At 34.2% G+C, this 21761-nt stretch overlaps 5 protein-coding genes across 5 annotated transcripts; all 5 read right to left on the bottom strand.

Annotated features, from left to right (window-relative positions):
* Positions 1-5537: 5537 nt before the first annotated feature.
* LOC135844304 (uncharacterized) lies at positions 5538-7003 on the bottom strand. The gene is made up of 5 exons (XM_065362461.1): positions 6725-7003; positions 6493-6646; positions 6218-6415; positions 6031-6139; positions 5538-5932 (listed from the first exon to the last, which is right to left on the bottom strand). Exons 1-5 carry the CDS (start codon positions 6825-6827, stop codon positions 5729-5731), a joined length of 768 nt encoding a protein of 255 aa, XP_065218533.1. The 5' UTR covers positions 6828-7003; the 3' UTR covers positions 5538-5728.
* Positions 7004-9681: 2678 nt separating this feature from the next.
* LOC135845420 (uncharacterized) lies at positions 9682-11502 on the bottom strand. The gene is made up of 5 exons (XM_065363951.1): positions 11062-11502; positions 10808-10961; positions 10473-10670; positions 10246-10360; positions 9682-10125 (listed from the first exon to the last, which is right to left on the bottom strand). The coding sequence occupies exons 1-5, from the start codon at positions 11180-11182 to the stop codon at positions 9922-9924; spliced, it is 792 nt and encodes a 263-aa protein (XP_065220023.1). The 5' UTR covers positions 11183-11502; the 3' UTR covers positions 9682-9921.
* Positions 11503-13375: 1873 nt separating this feature from the next.
* Positions 13376-14830, bottom strand: LOC135844271 (uncharacterized). The gene is made up of 6 exons (XM_065362422.1): positions 14585-14830; positions 14326-14479; positions 14139-14194; positions 13992-14067; positions 13786-13894; positions 13376-13697 (listed from the first exon to the last, which is right to left on the bottom strand). The coding sequence occupies exons 1-6, from the start codon at positions 14685-14687 to the stop codon at positions 13491-13493; spliced, it is 705 nt and encodes a 234-aa protein (XP_065218494.1). The 5' UTR covers positions 14688-14830; the 3' UTR covers positions 13376-13490.
* A 3158-nt stretch (positions 14831-17988) lies between these two features.
* Positions 17989-19437, bottom strand: LOC135843842 (uncharacterized). The gene is made up of 5 exons (XM_065361873.1): positions 19240-19437; positions 18995-19148; positions 18667-18861; positions 18468-18576; positions 17989-18368 (listed from the first exon to the last, which is right to left on the bottom strand). Exons 1-5 carry the CDS (start codon positions 19307-19309, stop codon positions 18162-18164), a joined length of 735 nt encoding a protein of 244 aa, XP_065217945.1. The 5' UTR covers positions 19310-19437; the 3' UTR covers positions 17989-18161.
* A 285-nt stretch (positions 19438-19722) lies between these two features.
* On the bottom strand, positions 19723-21547 carry LOC135844866 (uncharacterized). Its single transcript, XM_065363249.1, has 5 exons — positions 21320-21547; positions 21064-21217; positions 20739-20933; positions 20527-20635; positions 19723-20051 (listed from the first exon to the last, which is right to left on the bottom strand). The coding sequence occupies exons 1-5, from the start codon at positions 21522-21524 to the stop codon at positions 19845-19847; spliced, it is 870 nt and encodes a 289-aa protein (XP_065219321.1). The 5' UTR covers positions 21525-21547; the 3' UTR covers positions 19723-19844.
* Between the last annotated feature and the right edge of the window lie 214 nt (positions 21548-21761).

Consider the following 21761-nt stretch of genomic DNA (forward strand, 5'->3'; position numbering starts at 1 on the left):
ATCGTATCGTGTACATGCCACGATACCTCCGTCATTTTTTTGCGTAGCTTTTTTTCCCATCCCCATCCCCCTCGTCTATATATAGTTTTGAACCGCACCTCATCCCCTATTCAGAGTTTTTCATCTTCATCTAGCCGGCTATTTCGCCCTCTTACCCCTTTCGCAGCTTTTCCATCGAGGTTGTATTCTTCTCAGCACAGGAAAGCAACGACGACGACGACGTCCTCCTCGACGTTTTTTTCGCTTCTTCTTCCGCCATCCGCGTCGTTCTTTTCTCGCCACACCGTTTCCAATACAAAAGGTTTTCACTTCCGGTGCATTGGCGTTGTCGATTTTCAATCAGCACACTTCCCCCCTGCACACCCCCCTTCGCCCCAATTGTCGCTTGTACCGATTTAATGAATTTTTCGTCACCGCTACCTCGATCCCAGCCCGAGTTGTTGCTGTTGTCGTCGTCATCATCGTCGTCTCTGCTTAATCGTATTCCGGCTGAGTAATTACTTCTTTTAATGTGCGGTCTTAGCCGACTGATGCGACAGCATTCTGAGCTGCTGTGCGGCGACGACGACGACGACGGACTCTGCTTTTGCTACCATTTCGTCGTTTTTCTTCGTCTTTCATTTTTTTTCTTCTTTTTCTTCTTTTTTTTCAGACTACAGAATTCTCTTTCGTCGAAGAAAAAACCTAAGGCTATTGTATTTTATGCTGGAAGAATATCCGATCTGCTGCATGGGGATGAGTAGGCGAGAGATTATGACGTGTTACGATTTCTTAAAAGCTGAAAAAATTGATGGGATATTTTCTTTGAGGAAATTTTTGTATGCGTTTGTGTTACTCGGACGTTTTTATTATAGAGTCTTTTTAATAATAGATAGAACATAGCTCGGAATTACTTTGTAGGAGCTTGAGTTTTAAAATGGGTTTCATGAAATTACCTATACGCGTTTGAATCGTGGCTTAGTAATTTCGATGTATGTGGAACACTTTCACTGATTTTTTACATGATAGGAGTTCAATCGATGTTTTGAATATATTATTCGACTGTTGATGCCAGAGCTTTAGAATAATCGACAATTTCTTCCAATTTTTAGAGGAATTTTGTATTAATCTTCAAGTTGTATTCCATTTCACATGATGGTTCTCTTCTCCCCCCCTCCCCCCCCCCCCAAAATGGAGATCAAAAAATCGCAAAACATGTTATTTTTTGACTAAAATCTAATATCTGATGATGGAGAATGAACAGTAAGTTTGGATGAATAGATTAAAACCTACGAAGGATGAACGACACCATCATTTTTGAAAAGAGCATGGCCTGAAACCCCTATAATCAAAATTTCAGTTGACGAAATTGATTTCTCGATTCATTGACGAATTTTTGAAAATTCAAAATTGACCATTTTCGACGAGTTAGGAAAAAAATCACGTAGGTCGTAAGTGTTTATTAAGTAAAAATGTTGGAATTTCATAATTTCCGTTCATTCAAAAGCACCCCTGAGTGATTTTCGATTTTGCTGGAATTTTTAAACAATTTCCAAGGGCAGATAAAAATCGAGTTATGGCTTGGTCTCGACGTCTTGTTCAAAGAGTTTGTTCAAGTTTGAGCTCATTTTTTGGCAGAATCCTCCGAGTATCGTGAAAACTAAGTAAGTTTTGGAAAATTTGATCGATCACGATGCTCTTTTCAGTTTTGATAAAATTTAGAAGTTTTTGGAAATGTTGGCAGAAAACATACCTACCTTTTTTGCTGACATTACAACTTTTAACACTTTTTGTAGAAAATGTGACTTTCTTACAATTTTAAGGAATATTAAAAATTTTTGGATTGTTTTTGGCAACGAATGAGAATAATTTTTGATATTTTTGGCTAAATTTAGCCTTTCCAACGATGCTGATAGCGAAAAAATGACTTTTTTTGGCAACTTTGGGAGAAAAGCACATAGTTGGAGAGCCTGCATAAGGATCTATCGCACCCCCTCCCTTCGTTGATCCTCCGGGACAACTTTTTTCCAAAAGAGAGAGTCCTAAGGAACATTTTTAGCTCTTGCCCTCAAAAAAAAGTGGCCCTACTTACAAAGTGGTGGCCATTTTGATTGACAAGTCAGCCGAAATCGCAGATCGCGTTCCAACATAGGACTTGCACGAAATTTTTCGAACCGTACAGACGTATATCGAAAGATCAAGCAAAAATTTATCACTTTTTAAAATTTCAAGTGCCAAAGTGCTTTTTTCCATTTTTGGTGAATTTTTGAAAATCGAATTTAGGTCAAAAATGAGGGAAAATCAAAATTTTACCAAATTGACCGATAAAGCTGATATTATTTGGGAAATACCCTATTTTCGACATGCCAAATCGACTGGAAACGGTTTCAACCCGTTTTGAGCAGTTCTGGAGCCTCCAGCATATTTTTAAAACTCGAAATTCCCACAAAATTCCATCAAATTGGAGTTGTAAAGCTAAAATTTATTCTAAAAACGAATTTCAATACGCTACGAAGTACTGCAGGTGAATTTCAAGTTGTTTTGAAGCCTCCAGCAGATTTTTGAAACTTTAAATTTTTACAAAATTTCATCAAATGGAGATGGAAAGCTGAAATTTACTCTACACTCCAATTTTAACACCCTCTGAAGACGACTTCAAGTGGGTTCACGTCATTTTAGAGCCTCCAGCGACTTTTTTTGAAAATTACTGGAGCCTCCAGTAGGCTTTTGAAACTTGAAATTTCCCCAAAATTTCATCAAAGTAAGATGGAAATCCGAAATTCATTCTGCAAACTAATTTCAATTCGCTACGAAGTCGACTGCTGGTGGATTTCAAGTCGTTTTGGAGCCTCCAGCGACTTTTTGTAAGGTTGTATGGCGTTTTTTGGAAACTTGAAATTTCCAAAAAGTAGCTTGGAGCTTCAAAACCATTGAACTCATCATGCATAACTCCATTTGATAAAATATTGTGGGAATTTCAAGTTTCAAAAATCAGGTCAAGACTCCAGTAATTTTCAAAAAGTCGCTGGAGGCTCCAAAACAACTTGAACCCAACGTGAAGTCGTCTTCAGAGAATCTTAAAATTGGAGTGCAGAGTAAATTTCGGCTTTTCATCTCCGTTTGATGAAATTTTGGGAAATTTCATGTTTCAAAAATTTACTGGAGGCTCCAAGAATTTTCAAAAAGTCGCTGGAGACTCCAGAATGAATTGAACCCACGGGCAGGCAGTCGGTTTTTTAACTCAATTTGTTGAAGTTTTGTAGAAATTTCAATTTTCAAAAATCTACTGGAGGCTCCAGTGATTTTCTAAAATTCCTAGAGGCTCCAAAATAACTCAAAATCTACCTGCAGTTGACTTCATAGCGTATTTAAATTAGTTTAATTTTATATGATCGGAAAATGAGTAGTTTCCTAGACAGTTTTGTGGTTGGAAAATACGTCTTTAACGCATCTATCTAAACATGTGCGGAAAACGGTTACTTTCCTCCCTAGGGAGGAAAGTAACTGTTTTCCGCTCATGTTTACAAATTTGAAATTAACAATTTTTTAAAATTTCAGCACTTATTTTCCTCTCATATAAAATTAAAATAGTATACGCGACAGGATTGGACAGTAACGCGATTAACTTGTGCGATTATGTCGCTCGGCTTCGCCTCGCTCCTTAAACTTCGCACTCGTTAATCGCATACTTTCCGCTCGATCCTGTCACGTAATATACTATTACAGAATAAATTTCGGCTTTCCAACAACAATTGATGACATTTTGTGAAAATTTACAGTTTTAAAAATTTACTGGAGGCTCCAAAATGACTTGAAGTCCACCTGCAGTTGACTTCATAATTTATTAAAATAAGTTCACAAAATGTATTTTGGTTTTCCAAATGCTTTTGATGATGGAAAGCCGAAATTTATTCTGAAAACTAATTTCAATACGCTACAAAGTCAGCTGCAGGTGGATTTCAAGTCGTTTTGGAGCCTCCAGCGACTTTTTGAAAGGTTGTACATGGCGTTTTTTAGAAAAAAGGAATTTCCAAAAACTAGCTGGAAGCTTCAAAACCATTTGGAAACACCATGCAGTCGACTTCATATCTTATTGAAATTAGTTTGCGAAGTAAATTTCAGCTTTGCTAACTCCATTTGATAAAATGTTGTGTGAATTTCAAGTTTCAAAAATCTGGTGGAGACTCCAGTAATTTCCAAAAAGTCGCTGGAGGCTCCAAAATGACTTGAACCCACCTAAAGTGGTCTTCAGAAGGAATTATAAAATTGGAGTGCAGAGTAAATTTCGGCTTCCCATCTCCGTTTGATTTCAAGTTTCAAAAATCTACTGGAGGCTCCAGTAATTTTCAAAAAATTGCTAGAGTTTCCAAAAGACATTAGTATGCAGATTAAATTTCGGCTTTCCAACTCCATTTTTGATGAAATTTTGTGGGAATTTCTAGTTTCAAAAATCTGCTGGAGGCTCCAGAACTGCTCAAAACAGTTTGAAACAGTTTTCCATCGATTTAGCATGTCTAAAATAGGGTATATCCCAAATTTTAGCTTTCTTGGTCAATTTGGTAAAATGTTGATTTTTTTTCTCATTTTTGGCCCAAATTTGATTTTGAACAATTCACCAAAAACCGAAAAAAGCACTTTAGCACTTGAAATTTTGACATGTGATGAATTTCTGCCTGATCTTTCGATCTATCTCTGCTCGGTTTAGAAAATTTCGTGCACGTCCTATGTTGGAACGCAAAATCTGCGATTTTGGCTGTCCTGTCAATCAAAGTGGCCCCATTTTGTAAGTAGAGCCCCTTTTTCTTTTGTGGGCAATGGCTAGAAATGTTTCTTAGAACTTTCCCTTTAAGAATAAAGTGGTCCTGGAGGATCGAGGTAGGAGCAAAAAATGATTTTTTGGACATATTTGTCAGAAAAACAAGTTGACTTTTTTCCAATGAGAAAAACAGAGGACAGAATTTTTTTTTTTTTTTTTTTGAAAAAAGCAATTTCGAAAAAGAAAAAATCGGAATTTGTAAGTAATTAAGCCAAAAATATTCACGTATTAGATGTTTTGGCAAAAAAATAAAAATAAAAAACAGAACACACGATCAAAAAGTGGGGAAAGCAGGATAAGCAGGGCTTTTGGACACCCTGAATGACTCTCGTATCAGAAGCACAAAATGTTCGTAGACCTCGATTTTTCATTTTTATGATGTTTTATTCATACTTTGAAGGCTCCATATAAGAGACCAAAACACTGTTCGGAGTACCTACTAAGAAAGACTCTTTTTTGAAAAAATACAATTTTTCGAAAGCTTTTCGAGACAGACATGTAAAATTTTCAAGAAATATTCACCATGTTTGGTTTACTTCATTCTGCTTGATTTTTGCAACCGAGTGGGGGGGGGGTCGTACAAGGAGACCAGCATAGCTTGGGAGGACTGGGTGGTGTTTCCTTGAAAATGCATAATATTATTTTGTTAAACGAAACTTCAAAATAAAAAATAAGAGCTCTTTTATCAATAGTACGTAGAAACAATATTCATAAGCGTTGAAATCAAATTAAAATGCACCGAGAACGTATCATCATTTTTTATCAGTGTTTTTATAATTATTTCATGCAGAGAAAATTATACCTACTTACATCGGCTACATCACACTTTGTACGCTACGGTAATTATAAATATTTTGTTCATTAGTTTGCTATCTACATTTTAATTCAACTTCATACGTAATTTGTAATCATCTCGATACCAATCCAAGTTCCCTATTCTTCAGATTTTTCTCCCAAATGATCTAAATATTCAAAAAGCTCGTCAAGAGTCATTCCACCCACAGCTTCTTCGACCAAAATATGAGCTTGGGCATTCAGTACTTTATCACCATTTTTCTTCATTAAATCATCCAAAATGTCATCTAAGACTGCACTGGCAAACGGATCTGGCAAATCCATGAGGTTGGTAACCTTGACCTAAAAAAAAAAAAAGTAGAGTAAGTACGAGATATTATTTCGTTCAATCTGTGGTTCGGATTCTAAAAAATCGATGCCTAATTGCGTTGAACACTCACATCAATATTTTTGTTGACTCGATCAATTTTCACTTTTTCAACAACCACGTATCCTTGTTCTAAGCCCAGATCTATGACAACTTGGAATACTTGATTCGGTGTAGAGAATCTGCATCAGTTCAGAACATTTTGTAAATAATTTAGTAATATTATAGTAGGTAAAGATGGTTTGCAGGCGATCACTTACTCGATGAAACCATCACCAAATACAGGCATGAAGTTCTTCAACAAATAGCCATCTAATTTATAAGGAATTTTGGATGAAATGTTTCTGTGAGTGAGCATGAACGACACCCGCATGTCTTTTGCGCTCGCTTCCACATTCGTGGCTTCATAATTAGCGAGTCCTTTTATGATAGTTGTGTTTTTATTGAAAAAATTCAGACTGTGGATTGAATGAGTGAATCTTATTAACGATTGATATTGAAATCAGATATGACATCGATACGATTATAATCTAACCTGTATTTTTTACTAATTGATTTATCGCTGAGATCCCAAGAGGCATCTACGAGCTCGTAAGGATCCATCACCGGATAATCAAGTTCTGTATCTCCTACCAACATTATCTTACGAAATCCTTTAATGGCCTTGACCATGTAATCTTTAAGTTTCTCTACATCATGAAAAAAAAATCAATTTGAGCAAAAAAGCATCTCAATGGTCATATCAGATACAAAATCGTATTACTTACGCTGACTTACGCCCACAATCCCATCATCATTTACAGCCAAACGACCTTGGGTGAAATCTTGAATAAATACGACCACGCAAATCAAAATCAAAATTGATCTCATGATGACAGAAGTACCTATTACGTATCAAAAACTCTCACTTAATTCACAAAATTGAAAAAAAAATAATAATTTGTGTCGAACAAATAAGTACAACTTTACACGACAATATGAACAATTTCTCGGTATTAAAGATTCAGACGTGCTCATTACGACGCGACGAGACGAAGAGGACCACCTAAAGTATCACTATTTCTCAAGTATTCGACGTATAGGTACTTATAGATAAAGAAAATATAAAGTGGATTGTAATCAGTTCTTTTTTTTTTTTTTATTTTTTAGAAAATGTTTTTCATTCGGTTTGATAAGTCGAGTCTCGCAGACTTGAACATTTATTGTTATGTAGGTAAGGTTTACCTATCTGAATTCTGAATACCTACTCAAAGTTGTAAAAATAGTAACTAAAATGAAGATACAAACTGACATCTTGAAAAATCGTATTGGAATAATTTATTCGTTTGGAGTAGGTAGGTAAATTTGTCCTCGATGCAATCCAAATTCGAATGTTTTTAACTTGAGAAGTGAGGATACTATGATCAGGTTTTTTGACAAATTATATAATCTGGCATATGACAATACGAGTAATTGCACCCCCCCCCCCGCCGATCCTCCGGGACAACTTTATTCTTATAGGGGACATCCTAAGAAACATTTTAAAGCAAACTTGCCCAAAAAAAAGTTGGCCTTACTTACAAAATGGCGGCCATTTTGATTGACAGGTCAGCCAAAATCGCAGATTTTGCGTTTTAAGATAGGACTTACATGAACTTTTTCAAACTTTACAAAGGTAGATCGAAAGATCATGCAAAAATTTATCACCTGTCAAAATTTCAAGCCTTGAAGTGCGTTTTTCGATTTTTGGCCAATTTTTAAAAATAGAATTCAGGCCAAAAATGAGGGAAAAAATCAAAATTTTACCAAATTGACCAAGAAAGCTGAAATTTGAGATATACCCTATCTTTGACATTTTAAATCGATTGGAAAGGGTTTCAACCCGTTTTGAGCAGTTCTGGAGCCTCCAGCAGATTTTTGAAACTCGAAATTCCCACAAAATTCCCATCAAATTGGAGTTGTAAAACTAAAATTTATTCTAAAAACTAATTTCAATACGCTACGAAGTACTGCAGGTGAATTTCAAGTCATTTTGGATCCTCCAGCAACTTTTTGAAAATTCCTGAAGCCACCAGCAGATTTTTGAAACTATAAATTTTCACAAAATTTCATCAAAAGGAGATGGAAAGCTGAAATTTACTCTACACTCCAATTTTAACACCCTCTGAAAACGACTTCTGGTGGATTTCAAGTCATTTTAGAGCCTCCAACGACTTTTTTGAAAATTCCTGAAGCCTCCAGCAGATTTTTGAAACTTGAAATTTCCTAAAATTTCATCAAACTAAGATGGAGAGTCGAAATTCATTCTGCATACTAATTTCAATACGCTACGAAGTTGACTTCTGGTGAATTTCAAGTCGTTTTTGAGCCACCAGCAATTTTTTGAAAGGTTGTATGACTTTTTTTGGAAAATTGAAATTTCCTAAAAGCAGCTGGAAGCTTCAAAACCATTTAAAACCACCATGTAGTCTGCGAAGTAAATTTCAGCTTGCCTACTCCATTTGATAAAGTGATGTTGGGGAAATTTCAAGTTTCAAAAATCTACTGGAGACTCCAGGAATTTTCAAAAAAGTCGCTGGAGGCTCTAAAATGACTTGATCTCACCTGAAGTCGTCTTCAGAGGGTGATAAAATTGGGGTGTAGAGTAATGTTTAGCTTTCCATCTCCATTTGATGAAATTTTGTGAAAATTTAAAGTTTCAAAAATCTGCTGGAGGCTTCAGGAATTTTCAAAAAAGTCGTTGGAGGCTCTAAAATGACTTGAAATCCACCAGAAGTCGTTTTCAGAGGGTGTTAAAATTGGAGTGTAGAGTAAATTTCAGCTTTTCGTCTCCATTTGATGAAATTTTGTGAAAATTTAAAGTTTCAAAAATGTGCTGGAGGCTTCAGGAATTTTCAAAGAGTCGCTGGAGGATTCAAGATGACTTTAAATTTACCTGCAGTACTTCTTAGCGTATTGAAATTAGTTTTTAGAATAAATTTTAGCTTTACAACTCCAATTTGATGGAATTTTGTGGGAATTTCGAGTTTCAAAAATCTGCTGGAGGCTCTAGAACTGCTCAAAACGGGTTGAAATCGTTTCCAATCGATTTGGAATGTTGAAAATGGGGTATATCCCAAATTTCAGCTGCCTCGGTCAATTTGGTAAAATTTTGATTTCTTCATTTTTGCCCTAAATGGATTTTCAAAAATTCGCTATAAATCGAAAAACGCACTTTAGCGCTTGAAATTTTGACAGGGGATAAATTTTTGCATGATCTTTCGATCTACATTTGTAAAGTTTGAAAAAGTTCATGCAAGTCCTATGCTAAAACGCAAAATCTGCGATTTCGGCTGACCTGTCAATCAAAATGGCCGCCATTTTGTAAGTGAGGCCAACTTTTTTTTGGCAAGTGTGCTTTAAAATGTTCCTTATGATGTCCCCTTTAAGAAAAAAGTTGTCTCAGAGGATCGGGGGGGGGGGTGCAATTACTCCTATTGTTATATATGCCAGACTAATAAGAGTTCTTTTGAATTCGATACGTTTTGGAGATGAAAAAGCTCTGCTAAAAATTAAAAACTAAAAAAAATCGAATTTTCAAATGAACAAAATAACATGAGAGTGGAAGATTTTTTAGATGTCTATTTCAGTTCGTTGAGGGGAGCGGGGGCTCATCAATTTTTTCACAATCCTTCTTCCAATTCTTCATTACACGTACAACATAATCCTCAAAAAAAAAAAAAATGAAAAAAAAAGAAAACACGAATCCTGGAAAGTTTCAAAACTTTATTGAGAATCTGAAGAAAGCTGGACTTAGTAGGAAGATTGCAAACTCAGGAAATTGTAGAATTTCCTCATTTTTTAATGAAACAAAATCAACATTCCATCAAAATTTAAATTATTCTAACAAGAAACTTGTAACCTGTAATACAAGAGCTTAAAAACAAATTGCTTGTGTTTCATTAATATTGTTTTCAAACCAACATCGTAATACAAAATTCACTTTTCACTGGATTTTTCTTTCAAAATGACCAAGGTAATCAAATAACTCATCCATGGTCATTCCACCAATAGTTGCTTCAATACGATCAAGCATGATATTCTCCAGTGCCTTGAGACCTTCTGTTTCTACTTTAGAAGAGCCGAGGATGTCATCCAGAACATAGCTAGCGAACTTATCAGGTAGATCCATAAGACCAGTAACCTTGACCTAGAATTTAAATAGGTATGTAGAATAAAGAAATTAAATTTTAGGCAATTTATCGAACCACTGAAAAACTTTCTAGAATCAATAAAATGTGTAGGTAAATTTTACATTTCTCTTACGTACGTTTATCTCGTCATAGTACGAGTATGAAATAAGACGAAAATTCTCAACCATGATGAATCCTTTCTCCATATCCAAATCAATTATAATATAAAACTCTTTATCAGGAGAAGAAAGCCTGAGTCAAGACATAAAAAATGATATCGCTAAAGTATTTTCTTCACGAATCAGTTCAAAAAAATGAAGTAACGTAGGTAAGTATTTAGATGAAAAAAAAAAACATCACGTACTTGAGAACACCTTCACCATACACGGGCATAAAGCCTTTCAACAAATACCCATCCAGTTTGTAAGGAATTTCGATTTGAAGATCGGAGAAACCAATATCGAAAGCCAATGTCATATCTTTAGCACTAACTTGCATACTTCTTATTTGGCAATTGGAGAGTCCTTTTACAACAGGTTGGTTCACGCTGAGAAATTTCATACTGAGAAAAACAAGCGTGATTAAAATTCGAATCAACATAATGTAGAATTGAACCTGTTTACATCCAAGAGTGAAATATGGATGATTGGGATGTACTTAGAAGTTTCTGCACGATCAAGTCTCTAGGTTCAAATTCACCTGTATTTGTTACTGCCTGATGTATCGCTCCAATCCCAAGAAAAATCTTCCAATTTGTAAGGCTCCATAATGGGATAGTTCATTTCCTCGTCTCCTTTCAGTATTACATTTTTGAATCCATTGAAAACTTTGGTCATGTATTCCTCGAGATTTTCTAGGCACAATAAGGAAAATGTCACGGATCATAAAACGATCGGGAAAAGTAGATAGGGGCACGTAATAACGGAACTCAAATATTTAGAATAGGTACTCACTTTCACTGACACCAACAATACGGTTATCATCAGTTGAATTGAGATCCTCAAAAGCAAAACTTTCAAAAAACACCAAACCATAAACCAACACTAACACTGATTTCATGACGACAAATTTCATTTCAATTCGAGTTGTAACGAAAAATAATATGTCCAGAATGCACAAAGTTCTGAGGCAATGTGTGAGATTTTTCTCAGTATGATCGTGTTAACTTTATGGGATTAAATAACCTATACGATAAGGAAGACACCTGTTGAAAATGTCATTACTTCTGGTTTGCGTGGGTAGAAACAGTGGTACCTTACCTATGTACTTCATGATGAAGTAAAATTTGTGGAGTTTCTTGGAAAATTCACTTGAAAATTAGGTACTCGTAATTTGATATCGTTGCTTAGAAATCATGTTTTTGATTTGCCAACGAGCCATGTTTTTAATCGGTGAGAGCGGGTGACACAATGAAAGTTACAGGCGAGAAATGATAAAAACGCACTCCAAGTTGATACATCGATTTTTTTCAATTACGTTTTACTGCCTTATTGAAAAATGTTGAGTAATTACGTCGAGAAAGTCGAAAAAAATTTAAGTGATTGAATTAGTTGGAGAAGAACCGAAAAAATTTGAAAATTTTCCTCCGAAGTCATAAGAAATTGGAGATGACCCACACAAAAAGAGGCTTGTAAAATCATTTTCGCTCCTTCAACCCCTCGCTTGAGATTATTTCATTCGACTGATTTCATCATAAAAGATTTTAAAGTTTTCAGATGATTCTTTTTAGAATGCAATAAGTAATACATATGACAAGTAATTAATTGGTAAATATTGATTTCAGGTAATTATTCGTAATTTACAGGTAATTATGTACAAGTTATTTGCATGTAATTACAAGTGATTCGAAAATAGTGACTCGTAATTTTGGGTGAATACCAGTTATTTTAGGTAATTACGAAAAATTTCAGGCAATTATGAGTAATTTACGGGTAATTATGAGTGATTTACGAGCAATTTAGAGGTAATTACGAGTAATTTACAGGTAATTACGAGCAAGTAATTACGAGTAATTTACAGGTAATTACGAGTAATTTACAGGTAATTACGAGTAATTACGAGTAATTTACAGGTAATTACGAGTAATTTACAGGTAATTACGAGTAATTTACAGGTAATTACGAGTAATTTACAGGTAATTAAAAGTCATTTACAAGTGATTACGAGTCATTTACAGGTAATCACGAGTAATTTACAGGTAATTACGAGCAATTTAGTGGTAATCATGAGCAATTTACTAGCAATTATTAGTCACTTACAGGTAACTACTAGTAATTTACAGGTAATTACAAGTAATTTACACGTGATTACAATTCATTTACTGGTAATTACAAGTAATTTACAGGTAATTACAAGTCATTTACAGGTAATTACGAGTAATTTACTGGTAATCATTAGTCATTTACAGGTAACTAGTTAACTACTAGTAATTTACAGGTGATTACGAGTCATTTACAGGTGATTACGAGTAATTTACAGGTAATTACACGAGTAATATCAGGTAATTACAAGTACCTACGTAAGTGAAAAATAATTACAAGAAATTTTCGAGAAATTTACTGGTAACGGCGTAATTACAAGCAATTTACCGGTACTCACAAACAACGTGCCTGTAATTACAAGTATTTTTCCAGTAAATCGCGATTAATTCAACAACTTACGAGTAATTCATCCAAAATTATGACAGATCCACCCATAATTGCAAGAAATTCAGTTGTAATAATTATACTGCGTTGAAAAATAGATAAACATGGGGAATTGGGGAGGGAAGGACAGTTAAGGAATTCGACTTTTCGAGATACTCACAATAAGATGCATCTAGGTCAAAAAGTCAATAACATTTCTCTCGTCTTATGATGACCTACAGAAAATTTTCTACACATTTGATCTCGCAAACTGATTCTGATCACTTTTCTTAACAGAACGTAGGAGTAAGTAATATGAACCATTAAACCCATAGTATGTAAAGCTCTTGAAAGAAAAAAAAAACATCAATTTGGGTAGAAAATTGACAGTTATAAGGTATTTGAATTTTGAAAAGTAAATCAAAATGAAATAGGTAGGTAAGCACTTACCTACCAGTAGTTAAAAATTTTCATGAAGTGTTGATAATATTAAATGGTAAGTTATATTATCCCAGAAAACACATTTTCTATTCACTGCATCTAAATTACAATCCTATCAAATTTCAGAGGTTCGATTTTCATAAAAGTGAGAACAATACGCTCGTATTTTTGAAAGCTCAATTCCTTCAAAAAAAAAAAAATCAGATAAAAGAGTGCTCGAATCAAAATTTTTTCGTATTTTGATTTTACAAAATTTATGTATTTTTTAAAAAAATTCATGGCAATTACATAAATAATAAACATTAACGAAAATTCATTCATTTTTTATCGTACTTTTTAACAAAATGATCGAGGAATTTGAAAAACTCATCCATAGTCATTCCACCAATTGTCTCTTCGATGAGATCACTCATGTAGTTTTGCAATGCCTTATCACCGTATTCATTCACAATACTGTCCAAAATGTCATCCAGCACGTAGGTAGCGAATTTATCCGGCATATCCATCAGACCAGTAACTTTAACCTGCAATTAAGAAGACGTTACTGCATCATTTTTTGAATAACCGAGAAAAATGTTGGAAGATTGATAAAGGAAATTCTCCAGTTCTCACATCTGTGTTAAAACCGTATCGATCAAGACGCAAATTTTCTAGAAGAATGAATCCTTTCTCGATACCTAAATCAATTGTAACTTGAAACTGTTGCATAGTACTAGAGAGCCTGTGTATAAGCGTAAGTAAGTAAATACGAATAGAATTATTATTTTTTTCATAAGTCAGTTGGAAAGAAGACGTCTAAAAGCAAAAATTCTACTTACTTGAGAAGTCCTTCGCCATATACGGGCATGAAGCCTTTGAATATATATCCGTCTAATTTGTAGGGAATTTCGGTTTCTAAATAGAAGAAAGCAAGTACGAAATCGAATTGCATATCTTTAGCGCTTACATCCATCCGATATACCTACTTATGTAATAATTGGAAAGTCCGCGTAAAACGGCGTCTTTTAAATCAACTTTTACGCTGCAAAGATGAAATACGATTAAAATGCGTGATTTCAACGAAAGACGTAGAGACCTAGGGCTACTTTTTGATTGTGAAGAATAAGATGGACAAATGAGTCTTCGGAGGCAAAATGATATGTCTAAATTTACCTATGTTTGTTTTTTCCGGACGGATCTATAAAATCCTGAGAAAAGTTTCCATATTTATAAGGCTCCATAATAGGATAATTCAGTTCCTCGTCGCCTTTCAACATTACATTCTTGAATCCTTTAAGAGCTTTGGTTATGTATTCCTCGAGGTTTTCTGCAATATGGATAATTCAATGGACCGTATGAAAGGAGTGTAAAAAGCGAGTAACTATAGGTAATAAAGATAAGTAACGGAGGAAAATCAAATATTAGTGCTTACTTTGACTGACACCGACAATACCATCTTTATTTAGAGCAGGATCACCAGAAACAAAACTTTCGAAAAATGACAAAGCACAAACCACAAGCAAAAATAATTTCATGGTAAAAAATGTAAATCCAACTTGTCTATTCAGGTAAGTATAAAGAATAATGTCTGTCTTGAATGAATAACTTGATACAACGATACATAGGTATACCTATATAAGATTTTTCATTATAACTGCAGGGAACCATAATACATTTACACAATATGATGAAATTTGTTGTTGAAAGTGTCATTACATCTTAATTATCTACCTATTGCGAATAGATAGGCAATCGGTCATCAAGGAAAATAATAAGTACATATATGTACGTGAAACTTCTTTGAATATAGTCTCGAGAATCACTTGTAATTTAATCCTGTTGTAAGTACAAAAATTACGTTTACAATATTTATTGACGAGTCAGTTAGTTCCAAAAATTTAAAAAAAAAATGAAAGTCAATCACAGCTCTTTGAATCCATACGAAAATGTGTCACTCTGAGAGATGCCTTTCAATGGAGTATTCTTTTTTCTCGTAGTTTGATTGAAAAACATCGCTTTCGTTTCGTTTTAACTTATTAGCAAAATTATGATAGATGAAAAATTTTGAAATTTTTCGAAATCAGGTATTTATCTACATTTGGATGATTTTTACTTTGTTATTTCTGCTCATATTTTTGTGTTGGAGAGGAGCAGTGACCCTAGAGGAAAATATTGGATCTGATCGTGATCTAAACACATTAATCTAATACTTTAAAAATTTCATGTGGTTAGATCAGATGAGATCAAACTGAATCAAGATAACATTGAATTTCTGATTTGACCACATCTGAACCGATATAATGTGATGAAAACTCGGATCTGATTATATTTGATTAGATCTGGTCAAACCAACTTGGATCCAGGGTTGGCACTCATAGCACAGTGCGACACATATGTAGAGGTGGAAGACACGCTGAATCAGGAAATAGAAGAGCTCAGTGCATACTATACAGCCAACCACCTGAGGCAAAACCCAGCCAAGACAGAAACTTGTTTGTTCCACCTGCGAAACCGCGAGGCCAAGAGACAGCTCAACATACAACGGAGAACCACCGCACTAAATCACGTTGACCACCCCAAATATCTAGAAGTGACCCTGGACAGATCACTCACCTACCAGCAACACTGTGAGAAGACCAAAAAACCTGATACGAAAGCTGTGCGATTTACAAGTAATCTACTGGTAACTACAAATACTTTACAGGTAATTACAAGTAATTTACAGTTAATAACGAGTCATTTACAAGTGATTTATGGGTAATTACGAGTAATTACGAGTGATTTACGGGTGATTACAAAAAATTTACGGGTAATTACGAGTAATAAAAAATAATTTACGAGTAGTTACTGGTAATTTACCGGTAACTATGGGTAATTTACAGATAATTACATATAATCTCAGGTAATTACGAGTAATTTACAAGTAATTTAACGGTAACTACGGGTATAATTACGAGTTATTTACGGGTAATTACGAGTAATTTAGGGTAATTACGAGTACTTTACGGGTAATTACGGGTAATTTACGGGTAATTTAGGGTAATCACAATCACGAGTAATTTACGGGTAATCATGGGTAATTTACGGGTAATTACGAGTAATTTACAGGTGATTACGGGTAATTTACGAGCCAGTGGAAGATTGAGGGACAGGGCCATAAAGAAATACCTCTTGCAATAGTCTAGTTTTTGCTGCATTGGCTTTTCAATTTTTTTTGTTTTTTTTTTGTTTTTTGATACCATTTACTCTCCACCGCCCCTCCAACATTATATTATATTGTACTATGTTTCGTAGTTTTGTTAATCATTTTTTTTTCTTTTTTTTCTTTTTTTTTCTTTCTCTCTCTCTCTCTTTTCATACCATTACTTTGTAATTTGTCAGCTCTTTTCTATAGTTTGGTTGAAATTGGCTGTGCGACGGATACATAGAGCGCGCTGTTACGCGCCGAAACGTAAAGTTGAAAACGGGTCCAGTTGTACAGAGAGTATAGGGAGAAATCACGTTTTTTAATTTTTACGCAAAAACGGTAGGGTTTTTTGCTATTATGTATGAAACATTATTTTCAGAGAATTTAATTTCCGATTTTTTGGTGTAAAAAAAATTGAATTTCGATCATTTCTTTCACCCGCTTTCAGCATTTCACAACTTTTTAATTGAATTTCTCCGCGAGTATTCAAGCTAAAAATCTGGTGATTATATTAATGTACAGAGGAGAAAATGCTGATTACTGAGAACATTAAAAAAATCAGCATTTACCAATATATTTTTTTGTGAAATGCTGAAAACGGGTGAAATTGCTACACGAAAACCAAATCTGTCACGTTGGAAATGGTCGAAGGTCATTTTTTTTTATACCAAAAAATCGGAAATTAAATTCCCTTTAAATAATGCCCTACACAATTGGTAAAAAACCCTACTGTTGTTCCGTAAAAATTAAAAAACGCGATTCCTCCCTATGCTCTCTGTACAACTGGACCCGCGTTTTCAGCATTTCGAGCGTTCGCCGCTAGATGTCAGCCACTTTGCGTCGCAGTGCCAATATCTGCGTTTTATACTTATTATTTTATTTTGTTTTTTGTTTTTTGCTTTGTTGTCTTTGATTGTCTATTGTTTATCGGCCCCCGCTCGCCTTTGGCATAGGGGTGTCGTTAATTTGTGTACCTACTTGCCGTGTAATGTTATCTTCAATAAAATTATTATTATTATTTACGGGTAATTTACGGGTAATTTACGGGTAATTACGGGTAATTTACCAGTATTTGAGAATAATTCACTGATTATTACCAAAAATGTACAAGTAATACCGATAATTGATCAGTAATATCTGTAATATACCAGTAACGATGGTAATTTACTAGTAATGACAGTAATTTACTGGTAATGACGATAAACGTCAGTAATTTTTCAGTAACGGCATAATTACACGTAATATACCGATTACATACAATCTGCCATTACGCATCCTGGGTAAGAATTTAATAATATTAATTAATTCTTCCAGCATAATGACCTTCAGAAAGTTTTCTTCGCATTTGAGCTCACAACCCGATTTTAATATGTACAATCCAAGAGAACGTAAGTGTGGACCCATAAGAGAGCTCTTGAAAAAATTAAAACAATTGGGACAGAAAATTGACGGTGGTGTTTTAAGATCTATTTTTGAAATGGATCAGATAAAATTCATTTTTGAAAAACTCAAAAACGAAGAACTAAAATATCAAGGAATTACTTAGTTACTGATTTCATAATATGGCTTATTTGAAAAGTTTGAGACCAAAAGGTTTTAGTGAAAACCACTATCTTGGAATCAAATAAAAGATCGTGCTCGAATTGAAACTTTTTCATGTTTTAATTTTACAAAATAGGTACTTATACTTATTTTTGTTTGAAATTTGTAGCTCAAACATATGACTATAAAATTATGCGTTCAATCTTTTGCATAGGTAGGTACCTATCTAATTTCAACATTAATTTGTTTCCACAAACAAACATATTTTCCGGAAATTCATTCATTTTTCATCACACTTCTTAACGAAATGATCGAGAAATTTGAAAATCTCATCCATGGTCATTCCACCAATAATCTCTTCGATGAGATCACTCATGTAGTTTTGCAATGCCTTATCACGATACTCCTTCACAATATTGTCCAAAATGTCATCCAGTGCGTAGCCAGCGAATTTATTCGGTAGATCCATCAGACCAGTGACTTTGACCTATAATTAGAGATGACGTATGTATCCTTTTTTTTGAATAGATACCTAAATGAGAAAAATACTAGAGTAGGTAGGTATTGATAATGTATCAGTTCTCACATTTATGTCGTTATTGTATCTATGAAGATGTAAAGATTCAAGCACAATGAATCCTTTCTCGATACCCAAATCAATTGAAACATAAAACTGTTGCGCAGGAGTAGAGAGCCTGTGTAAAGAATACGAATATGTAATTGATTTTTTTTCTCACGAGTCAACTGGAGAAAGGATCACATCTGACAGCAAAAATTCTACGTACTTGAGAAGGCCTTCGCCATAAACAGGCATGATGCCTTTGAATATGTATCCATCTAATTTGTAAGGAATTTTTGTTTCTAAATTGGAGAAAGTAAGGCCGAAATTGAATCGTATATCTTTACCGCTCACTGTTACTCGATTTATATTATAATTGGAAAGTCCTTGTAAAGTGCATTGATCAAAACTAGTTTTCAGGCTGCGAACATAAAATTCGATTAAAATGCTTGATTTCAACAATAGACGTAGGTAGACTTGGGTCTATTTTTCGAATGTGAAGCATAAAATGGACAAATGAGTCTTTGGAAGCGAAATGCAGAGTCCAAATTCACCTGTGCTTGTTACTTCCAGATGTATCTATAAAATCCCAGGTATAGTTTCCTATTTTGTAAGGTTCCATGATAGGATAATTCAGATCTTCGTCTCCTTTCAACATAACATTTTTGAATCCTTTAAGTGATTTGGTTATGTATTGCTGGAGGTTTTCTGTAAGCATGGATAATTCAATGGACCATGAAACGAATGTAAGCGAAGTAGGTAAAAGATAACCACGAAGTATCAAAATATTAATGCTTACTTTCACTGACACTGAAAACAAAACTTTTAAAAAACGCCAAACCACAAACGACGAGCAAAATTAATTTCATGGCGAAAGAATAAAATCAGACTGAACTATTCACGTCAAGAAAAATGTCTGTCTCCATTGAATGACATAATACGAGTACATTAACATGTAAGATTTTTCTTTAATATAAAACTGGCAAACGTAGATATCTAATGGGTACCAATGCTCAAAATATGATAAAGTTTGCTGTTGAAAGTGTCATTACATCTCAGTTATTGTGAATAAATAGGTACTCGATGATTTAGAAAAATAAGTACGTAAACTTCAAAAAATTGAAAAAAAGTAATGAAAGCCAATTAGATATAGGTAGGTACCTAGCTCTCTAAATTGATACGAAATAGCGTCACTCATTGAGATGACTTTCAGTTAGGTAGTTATACTCGTAGGAACAACAATGATAAGCATTAAGAGTGCTTGAATTAAACAATTTTCTCGTTTCAATTTCACAAAATATATTTTTGTTTGAAATTCATAGTTTAAAAATAGTTATGAAATAAAGGCATTCAACTTATTGCATACCATTCTCTTCACAAATAAACATTTCAACGAGAATTCATTCACTTTTCATCAAACTTTTCGACAAAATGATCGAGGAATTTGAAAAACTCATCTGTGGTCATTCCACCAACCGTCTTTTCGATGAGGTCACTGATGTAGTTTTTCAATGCATTGTTACCATGTTTCTTCACAATATTGTCCAAAATGTCATCCAGCACGTAGTCAGCAAAATCATCCTTTAGATCCATCAGACCAGTGACTTTAGCCTATAATAAGATAACGTTTACCATTTTTGAAGAGTGATATTCCAAAACTCGCTTTGTCCATTTTCACAACTTTTCAGGAGAGAGGAAAAACAGTTTCCCTTTAAACGGGTAAATTGGCTTTTTAGGCGAGTTTAGCACTTTATTTGGGTGGATTTATGATGTAGGAGTGTAGGTAGACATTTTATCCACTAAATACTGCTGAAAAAATTTCAATAACAATGGACAAAGCGAGTTTTGGAACATTATTTTTTTTTAAATTTTCAGTGAATTGGCTATTTAGGTGAGTTTAACACCTCATTTTGGTAGGTTGATGATGTAGGAATGTGAGTTAATACTTCATCTACCAGGTACCACTGAAAACCCAACTTTGATAAAAATGGACAAAGCGAGTTTTGGAATATCACTCTTCATTTGTATCATTTTTTGATAAACTTAGAAAAATGTTAAAGAATTGAATAAATGCATCAGTTCTCACATTTATATTGGAACTGTCTCGATGAAGAAGTAAATTTTCAAGCATAATTAATCCTTTCTCGATACCCAAATCAATCGTAACATAAAACTGTTGCTCGGGAGCGGAGAGCCTGTGTAAGCATAAATTGTGTACGAATAAAATTAGGTAATGTTTTTTTCACAAATCAGTTGGTGAAAAGACGTCCAAGAGCAAATTGCAAAAATTCTACATACTTGAGAAGACCTTCGCCATACATAGGCATCATGCCTTTGAATATGTATCCATCTAATGTGTAGGGCATTTCAGTTTCTAGATTGGAGAAAGTCAGAGCGAAACTGAATCGCATATCTTTAGCGCTCGCTTCCACCCCACCTATCTCATAATTCGAAAGTCCGTGTAAAACGGCGTCCTTAAAGCCAACTTTGACGCTGCGAAGATGAAATATGATTAATATATGTGATTTTAACACTACAGAACTATGGCCTGTCTATTGAATTTGAAGTAGGTATGTGAACAAAATATAATTCTGTAGAGCCAACATGAAAAGTTCGAATTCACCTGTGTTTGTTTTTTCCAGACGGATCTATAAAATCCTGGTTAACGTTTCCTAATTTATACGGCTCCATAATAGGATAATTCAGTTCTGCGTCTCCTTTCAACATTACATTTTTGAATCCTTTAAGAGCTTTGGTTATGTATTCCTGGAGGTTTTCTGTAATATAGATAATTAATAATTCAATGCACCATGAAACGAATATTACTCGTACGTAGGTAGGTAAAAGGTAACCACGAAAAATCAAATATTAATGCTTACTTTGACTGACACCGACAATACCATCTTTATTTAGAACGGGACCACCGAACACAGAACTTTCAAAAAATGCCAAAGCACAAACCACGAGCAAAAATAATTTCATGGTGAAAAAATTAAATCCAACTTGACCACTCACGTAAAGAAAAATGACTGTCTCGAATGAACAACACAATACAACAATATGTAAGGTTTTCCAATATAACATGGGAGACGTAATATTCTCAAAATATGATAAAATTTGTTGTTGAAAGTGTCATTACATCTCAATTATTGTGAATAAATAGGCACTCGATGATTAAGGAAAATACGTGAGTACGTGAAACTTATTTGAATAGGTATTTTTTTGAGAATCACTTGTAATGTAGTCTTGTACTAGATAAGTACAAAATATACGTTTATAATATGTATCGATGAGTCAGTTCAGAAAATAAAAAAAAATAAT

This window comes from Planococcus citri, chromosome 4 (genome assembly GCF_950023065.1).
Source record: "Planococcus citri chromosome 4, ihPlaCitr1.1, whole genome shotgun sequence".
NCBI lineage: Eukaryota > Metazoa > Arthropoda > Insecta > Hemiptera > Pseudococcidae > Planococcus > Planococcus citri.

Excerpts from the sequence above, each read along its gene's own strand:
- LOC135844304 (XM_065362461.1), bottom strand. The coding sequence starts at position 6,827 with ATGAGATCAATTTTGATTTTGATTTGCGTGGTCGTATTTATTCAAGAT. Across the intron at positions 6,647-6,724 it reads GATTGTGGGCGTAAGTCAGC|AGAAACTTAAAGATTACATG; the intron begins GTAAGTAATACG and ends TTCATGATGTAG. Across the intron at positions 5,933-6,030 it reads GAGTCAACAAAAATATTGAT|GTCAAGGTTACCAACCTCAT; the intron begins GTGAGTGTTCAA and ends TTTTTTTTTTAG.
- LOC135845420 (XM_065363951.1), bottom strand. The coding sequence starts at position 11,182 with ATGAAATTTGTCGTCATGAAATCAGTGTTAGTGTTGGTTTATGGTTTG. Across the intron at positions 10,962-11,061 it reads TATTGTTGGTGTCAGTGAAA|AAAATCTCGAGGAATACATG; the intron begins GTGAGTACCTAT and ends TATTGTGCCTAG. Across the intron at positions 10,361-10,472 it reads TATGGTGAAGGTGTTCTCAA|GCTTTCTTCTCCTGATAAAG; the intron begins GTACGTGATGTT and ends GTCTTGACTCAG.
- LOC135844271 (XM_065362422.1), bottom strand. The coding sequence starts at position 14,687 with ATGAAATTATTTTTGCTTGTGGTTTGTGCTTTGTCATTTTTCGAAAGT. Across the intron at positions 14,480-14,584 it reads TATTGTCGGTGTCAGTCAAA|AAAACCTCGAGGAATACATA; the intron begins GTAAGCACTAAT and ends TCCATATTGCAG. Across the intron at positions 14,068-14,138 it reads ACTTTCCAATTATTACATAA|AAACCGAAATTCCCTACAAA; the intron begins GTAGGTATATCG and ends TCTTCTATTTAG.
- LOC135843842 (XM_065361873.1), bottom strand. The coding sequence starts at position 19,309 with ATGAAATTAATTTTGCTCGTCGTTTGTGGTTTGGCGTTTTTTAAAAGT. Across the intron at positions 18,577-18,666 it reads TATGGCGAAGGCCTTCTCAA|GCTCTCTACTCCTGCGCAAC; the intron begins GTACGTAGAATT and ends TTCTTTACACAG. Across the intron at positions 18,369-18,467 it reads GATACAATAACGACATAAAT|GTCAAAGTCACTGGTCTGAT; the intron begins GTGAGAACTGAT and ends CTCTAATTATAG.
- LOC135844866 (XM_065363249.1), bottom strand. The coding sequence starts at position 21,524 with ATGTTATATTGGAAAACCTTACATATTGTTGTATTGTGTTGTTCATTC. Across the intron at positions 21,218-21,319 it reads TATTGTCGGTGTCAGTCAAA|AAAACCTCCAGGAATACATA; the intron begins GTAAGCATTAAT and ends TCTATATTACAG. Across the intron at positions 20,636-20,738 it reads TATGGCGAAGGTCTTCTCAA|GCTCTCCGCTCCCGAGCAAC; the intron begins GTATGTAGAATT and ends ATGCTTACACAG.